This window comes from Saccostrea cucullata, unplaced genomic scaffold (assembly GCF_032062105.1).
Source record: "Saccostrea cucullata isolate Sc308-1 unplaced genomic scaffold, CSIRO_AGI_Scuc_v1 ctg20538, whole genome shotgun sequence".
Classification (NCBI taxonomy): Eukaryota; Metazoa; Mollusca; class Bivalvia; order Ostreida; family Ostreidae; genus Saccostrea; species Saccostrea cuccullata.
Window position 1 is genome coordinate 1 of NW_026936983.1, and position 7,799 is coordinate 7,799.

At 33.9% G+C, this 7,799-nt stretch overlaps 1 protein-coding gene and 1 non-coding gene across 2 annotated transcripts; one reads left to right on the plus strand and one right to left on the minus strand.

Moving 5' to 3' along the window:
• Nucleotides 1–1,252: 1,252 nt before the first annotated feature.
• Nucleotides 1,253–5,598, plus strand: LOC134246999 (integrator complex subunit 6-like; the record flags this gene model as incomplete). The annotated part of the gene is made up of 9 exons (XM_062729351.1): nucleotides 1,253–1,360; nucleotides 1,490–1,569; nucleotides 1,772–1,921; nucleotides 2,330–2,433; nucleotides 2,860–2,993; nucleotides 4,033–4,132; nucleotides 4,351–4,464; nucleotides 4,709–4,972; nucleotides 5,274–5,598. Coding segments are annotated over 9 exons (1,251 nt in total), but the record flags the coding sequence as incomplete, so codon positions are not given.
• Nucleotides 5,599–7,059: 1,461 nt separating this feature from the next.
• On the minus strand, nucleotides 7,060–7,281 carry LOC134247000 (small nucleolar RNA U3). The gene has a single exon (XR_009987747.1). It is a non-coding gene; the product is annotated as a small nucleolar RNA U3 (small nucleolar RNA).
• Nucleotides 7,282–7,799: the final 518 nt, after the last annotated feature.

Sequence of the window (7,799 nt, forward strand, 5' to 3'; positions counted from 1 at the left end):
ATGACCAGGTTAATGTTTTTGGAGCAGGTTAACATTTTTGGTGCAGTTTTTGGTGCAGGTCTCATTTCATGTAACTATGAGCCCTATGTTGACCAAACTTGCATGGATGGTACATCTAAGGATGCACATTACCAGGCTTGCTTCGGATGCTGAATTTGACCTAGATTTTCCGGTTGAGTGAACAGGTTAATGTTTTTAGTGCAGGTCTCATTTCCAAGTACCCGATAACTGTAAGCCCTATGTTGACCAAACTTGCATGGGTGATACATCTAAGGATGTATACTACCAGACTTGCTTCGGATGCTGACTCTGACCTACATTTTCCAGTTGAGTGAACAGGTTAATGTTTTTGGTGCAAGTCTCATTTCCAAGTAACTATAAGCCCTATGTTGACCAATCTTGCATGAATGATACATCTAAGGATGCATATTACCAGGCTTGCTTCGGATGCTGAATATGACCTACATTTTCCGGTTGAGTGAACAGGTTAAAGTTTTTGGTGCAGGGTTCATTTCCAAGATACAATGAGCCCTATAATGACCAAACTTGCATGGATGGTACATCTTAGGATGCATACTACCAGACTTGCTTCAGATGCTGAATCTGACCTACATTTTCTGGATGAGTGAAGAGGTTAAATTTTTTGGTACAGGATTCATTTCCAAGTAATTATGAGCTCTTTAATGACCAAACTTGCATGAATGATACATCTAAGGTTGCATTCTACCAGGCTGGCTTCAGATGCTGAATCTGACCTACATTTTTTTCTGGATGAGTGAAGAGGTTAAATTTCTATGCAGGTTTCATTTCTAAGTAACTATAAGCCCAATGTTGTGCAAACTCGCATGGATGATACATCTTAGGATGCATACTAATGGACTTGCTCCGGATGCTGAATTTGACATACTTTTTTCAGATAATGGACCAGGTAAAAGTTATAGGTGCAGGTCTATTACCAAGAAACTATAAGGCTTATATAAACCAAAGTTGCCCAAATGATGCATCAAGGGATGAAAACTCTCAAACTTGCTTAAGATGCTGGATTTTAATCACATTTTCATGATGAAGAACTAGTTTGAAGTTTTTATATAGGTCTATTTCAAAGTATCAGATTAAAATTGCATAAATTTTGCATTTTTGGATGTACACTTTTTCTTGGGTAATTGTGTGACTTTGCCTTAATTAAAGACAACATTCGTTGAGGTGAGCTCTGTAATCTTTGATTACCTATGTTTTTCTTCCTTGACAGCCCTTGAAAAGAGCCTTAGCCAGAATGGGTGCCCCTAATCTAGTCCCTGACAATATGGATAACAGTCTAAGTTATAGTGTAATCACTTACCTAAAGAAACTCAAAAACCAGGTGAGCTTAGTTTGCTCCTAAAACTAGATAAACTTATGTTTATTGAAAAGGATATGAATGTTTTCATAATGAAACAAGAGTTTATGAAATTTATTCATTAAAACTGATGAATTCTGCCTTTGTTTTCAGGCCAAGATTGAGATGGATCGGTTGATAGCGTCTGTTGGACAGAAGGTTCCTCTTCACGAGGGCATTAAAGTGGACTCCAGGTATAGACCCTTACTCTGATGCCTAATTTACTGGGGGTGTTCAAGCATGTTTGTATATTGTTGAAAATCTATGCATCAAGCAGATATTTAATTTGAAATTTTTGTGACAAAAATTCAGAAATCTGTGCAAAAATAAATACTGTAGATATAAATCACAATTCAGACTTCATACATGTGATTAAGATCTTTGTTTGATTTTCAGAACCAAGACCTCTGTTCTACAGAGGCGAGACTTTAACCAGTTGTTACAGAATGCAGGCGGGAATCTCCAGAACCTGAAGCAGGAACTGAACGATTACAACACGTTTACTGTCGCGGTGGCCGACAGGGACATCAAACCTCAATACTATAGGTAGGTCTGGGACATCAAATGTCAATACTGCAGGTAGGTCAATGTCAAACCTCAATGCTACAGGTAGGTCAAGGTCGTCAATCCTCAATATTACAGGTAGGTAGAGGTTTTCTTCTACAAGCAAGTGAAGGTCATGTACTGAGTAATCATTTAAAGCGTGGAGATCAAAGTTTGTGGGCAAGCAAAATTTTATGTAAGTAGGGATATAATTTCATGGGTTATTTATTTACGTACAGAAGATTCAGTGAATCAATATATTTTTTCACAAAATAAACTTTTATGGTGAAGTAAACTCGTGGATGGATACAGAAGTGAGAGGAATGTAAAGCTGAGAAAGTTATCAAAAAAAAAAAAAAAAATTGACTCATTTTGTTTTAGCTTGATTTCATGTCTTTTCTCTATTTGTAGAAATCCATATGATATACCTAGAAAAAGCCTTATAGATCAAATAGCTAGAATGAGATCAAATTTTCTACAAAAGTCCTACCATAGAACAAAACTTGTGGATGATGGTATGTATCACAAACCATGGAATACACTCTTTAATAATTTAGATAATCTTAAATATAATCTAATTTAATTTTTTTAAAAAGCTCATCTTTGTACTGAGCTTGACAAACTCACTGAGTTAAAAAAATGCTGTTGATATAAGTGATGTAATGCCAGGGACCAAACTAGACCCAGAATTTAGGGAGACTTCACTTCTCCCTCAAAGTAATTTAATTTTTATGGTTTTCAATAAAGGGGTTGCAAATGTTAAAACCACTTAAACTTCGCTTTTGTAATAAATGATGGCGAAGTTTGCAGCTCAAAAGCAACTATTTCGCCTCAGTCACTCCCTGGGTTGGTCCTTGAATGCATAACTGTTAATTAATATTAATTCTCTGGATAAAAGTGTATGTTTTAAATTGATTAAAGATTGATTGATAAATTACCAGATCAAGCCCACAGTATACCAGTCCAACAGATGGGGAACTACCAGGATTACCTGAAGAAACAGCCAGCCCCGCTACGAGAGCTGGAAACTTCTCCCGCCAGACTTCATACCTTCGGAAATCCGTTTAAGGTCAAGGTAAGTACATGTTTTACTTAAGCATTGAATTAATATTTTTGGATGTCTTCGGTCCTATAACACACCTGGCCGTGCCGACAAATTGAATACCGCGCGTTAGCGCGGGATGATAATTTGTCGGCACGGCCAGGTGGGTTATAGGACCGAAGACATCCAAAAATATGAATTCAATGCTTATATTTACATTCTCTAATTTTCCTTCTTCATAATTGCTTATTTCGTTCATCTTAAATATGAATTTAGCGCCCTTCAAAACTGCCGTGGTTAATAAATGGAAGAGCCGTTTGTGACGTCAAATGACGTTAAATGACGTTGCAAAGTTAAATAATACAAACAAACATTGCGAGGAAAAAAGTGACAGATCAATTTTTAACGCACATTACGATAATTTTAACGTTATTTTTTCCGGGTTATATTTTTCATTAAATTTAAAATAATACATTTTACATTTTGGTGTCCCTAGAGTATTGAAAATGCTTATAGTTCTTGCTGTGTATTCTAACGCGCGGTGACAAGGTTTCGCGTGTGTTATAGAGATTTGAACGTCATGGATTTCATAAAGAAAATTACACTGAATGTAAATATAGTGTCCTAAAGAGCAGAGGCACAGGACAGACAAACTGACTCCTTATTAACTATACTAATTACTATCAATTAAGAACTTAGACAAATATAATCTCTTTGATAAGTTAATAAAAATCCAGTCACAAAAATTGTCGACACTATTTGCATTTGACTTTCTCCTTCTTTGCCTGCTTCAGACTTTATTCATTTACTTGGTGCATTAAAAGTGGAACATGGCCTTTTTTTTTTTTTGCAATGAATAGATTAAATGAAGGGTAAACATGGGAAGAAACTTTGTCAGTATTCTAGATGAAATTTGCTATGAATTTTTTTTATGATAAATTCTTTTGAAACTTTGAATTGATAAATTTAGAGAATTATTTTACTTGTCCATGGAATGTTCATATCTTTCTTTAATATTTTTGATAGTGAGAAGGACACATTTTCAATATGTCCATTGTTTCTGACATTACAGATGAACATGGTTGACGAGGCAGATGACCCGACAATAGATAAACCATCCAAGCGTCGGAGCTTAGAGAGTCCCTCTCCAGGTCCCAAAAAACGCAAAGTCGGTCAGTATTTATACATGGATCTAATGGAATATCTTCTCAAAACATGGTCTCTGCTTGATCTGTTGAACTTATTCAAGAGTTATCTTTCTTTTGCTATTGCATGTAATTTGAAAATAATTTTTTTTTTCAATGAAAAAATGCATGATTTTGTTTATTACGAAATAACAAAATTTGGATCTTGTAAAATCATCTTCCTTTTGTGTTTCTGAATCCTCTAGGTCCACTCCCCAAGGACTACGTGTTCAGTAGATCCCCCACCCCCTCCCCACCTGCCTCTCCCATACCGGACCAGATGATAGAGGAAGACTTCAGTCCAAAACCAGAACCTACAGGTAATATATTACAGAAACGACATTACTCTCCTATCTAAAAGTCAGGACAGTTAAACAATTTTATTTTTGTTTCAAGGGCCTTAGTGTCAAATTGTTTGATATATTTAGCATTTTTAGGTTATTTTGTTTCAAAGACCCCATCATTGTCAAACTGTTTTGTGTATTTTTCATTGATCTTTGGATAAATTTGAAAAATTATTTGATACATTTCAGTTCATATGATAATTATTTATGGCGTTTTCAGATTATGAAGTGGAGGAGAACAATGTGCCAGAACAAGAGGACGAGGATCAGCCATTAATAATCGCTGAACCGGAACAAAGTGACTCAAAGAAAAACCACGTTGGAGAAAATCACCTCCCTCACGGAGAGTCTGAGGATTATATGTTTAATTCGGTGAATTCTCGACAAAAGAGTGTGAACAATAGTAAGAAAGACTCGCTAATATGGACACACAATACACGCTTAAAACACACTGTGTACAAGGAACTCAAGAAACCAGGACGAAGTAAGTGCAAAGGTGCTGGAATTCTTCTATTTTACGTTTCTTTATGTCCTTGATTTACGGTATAAGCAGAAAATTTTAGCAAGGATTTAATTTTGGCAATTTTAGTAGGAGTTTTGAGATTGGTAAATTTGAATATTGCTAATACGTTTAATTCCTTAAAAAGATTTTCCGAGACAAACCTCTAAATTTGCATTTCACTAACATTTCAAATTACATGGTATTCAGTTTGACTTTTATTTTGTTTTGTTCATAAAGGTAAAATTTATGTTTAATGTTTCACATTTGATCTTTTCTCTTGCAGATTACGACAACTTGTTTCACCAATTAAATTCAGTCCAGGGAAATGTGGAACTTAAGTGCGCGTTTATCAGTGATGTCATTCGTGAAGCCAGTCGCTTCAAGAAAAAGGTGCTAATCCAAATGTTGGAACAATTTCAGAACTCGCTGATGCAAGTGGAGGGGAGGAAACGTAACAGCTTCACCATGGAAACCAGATGATATTCAATTTCTCAGACAATTTCAACTTATTGTGACAAGATTATATTCCTCAATGATAACAGACGAAATCAATCTGTCAAAAATTTACTTCATTGTTGCATTATGAATTTATGAGGCATATATTTAGATCAAAGAAAATGAGAGAAACATTATGAAAAATCTTTTAATTATGATTATTAATGAGGATATGATAATTAAGCAATACCACTGTGTTCAGTTGATAGGAGATGTCGTATTTTGACATGCTGATCTGTGATATATCATATATCATTACATGAGTATGTCTGACATATAGATCAGGACTTTTAAATCTTTTTTTTTCACTGTGTGGATAAACAGTTTGTGGATTGTTAATTTAAATTTTTATCAATAAATATATATTTAAAACATATTTTGAATCTTCTTTGAAATTTTGCATTTATAAAAGATTTATGCCAAACCAATCTTGCATGAATTTTTTTAAGCTCGCAGTTCATTTTGGCCATTTAAGGATATCCAAAAATATACTTACCTAATAAAGAGTTCTGATAGAATAAAGGGAAAACAGCTAATTTTTTTTAGTCTAAAATTCTTTAATGTTTTTTTATTTAAAACTTTTTTTTTAAAAAAAGCAAGTACCAAGACAAACATAAGAGAAATGCAGAAAATTATGAACTAATAACAATTCCTTTGAGCATGGAGTTGATTGATATTTTGGTAACTTTTTTTCTTGGAGGAAGTGGCATAGAATTTTATGGTTTTGAAAATGATTTTGAATTGGTCATAAAAACTTTTAGAAAGGTTTAAAAGTCTTGATTTATGTTATTTTTAGACATACTAACACCATCTTTCATATTTTTTTTACAGTTATATATTGTGTTTATATATTTTTTTATTGTTCGTTTTATTTATTTTTTCAACAAACAATAAAATGTTTAAAGAAAGAGATTCTCAAGTTGTTTTAAATTAACTATGTTAAACTCTGATACAAGATTCTGATATTTGACAAGGTTCAATGGAATGTGTAAGTGGACTTTTGCTACTGACATTATTAGCAAATAACTTAATCTGAGTGTATCTATATGAGCTAAAGTCAGAATTATTCCTCAGGACAAGAGTCGAGTGGAGATTGAACCTTTATATAGCTGCAGAACTGCAGCTTTCCGACAAAAATATATTGTCAAACCCTGGTCATCCATCCCGTTTTTTTTTTTCAGACCAGTGAGATACATATCTGCAGCTGCCTTTTAAATAGGATTTGGATAAAAAGAAAAAAAGTTTTCTAATAAACATATACAGTGGACCTTCAGATATCCGGACGCCAGATATCCGGATGCTTCAGTATCCGGACGATTTTTAATCGGAACGAAATTTTTAAATGCTATTTTGTCTTGTTTAACTGGTGATTCAGATATCCGGATGCTTCACATATCCGGACAAATTGACTGGAAACCAAAGCGTCTGGATAAATGAGGGTCCACTGTAAATAATGATGAAAAGCATGCACTTGCTTGAAAGGTTGTATGTTGTTGCGTGGTGGAGATGCCTTTCCCATTACAGTTCATTGTCAACATTTTCATATCTTTCTTTACTCTTTAAAAAGTTTTGAAACCACTCAGAATGTGACCCCTTCCTCCAGCTCACCACTTAAGGGAGAGAGGAACGTTCATCAATGACGGGGGCCGAGCCGGGCGGTGAAGCCCAGCAGCCCTCGCCCGCTTCGCGCTCAGAAGGGGCCACTCTGACTCATCGTCGTGGTTTCTGGTTCACACAGTTTTACCTGGTGTCCCGGCGATACATACTATAGAAATGATCCCTAAGAGTATGATCTTAACTTTTACATAAATAATATTACTTTATATAATATTGTAACTTTTGAATCATATAAGGTATAAATATTTCCATGCAGGACAATTCATTTGTATTTTTCCTGAAAATCTTGAAAGTAATTTAAATTTAATTTTTTAAGAAATATAATCAACTGAAGTTTTTAATTATTGTTAAAACAAACGATGAATAAAACTCGAGGTTATAAATTTATTTTATTTTCATTTTGTAAAATTGTAAAAACACGTATATACAAGCGGCAATCCCCAAAGAAAGATAATTCAATATACACGTATGTATATGCACTTCCACGTGTTTCATATATTACAGTTATCGTTCTTTAATCAATAAACTATATCTTTTAATACATTTACAATATTTGCACACCATCATGTTAATATATATTGGTTTAATCTTTTTTATTATGTTCATTAATGAAAAGTTAACATGGCTTTTTACAATCGAAAATGAGTAAATCTTAAGATTATAAAATCAATTCATATCAAAATACTGTATATGATTT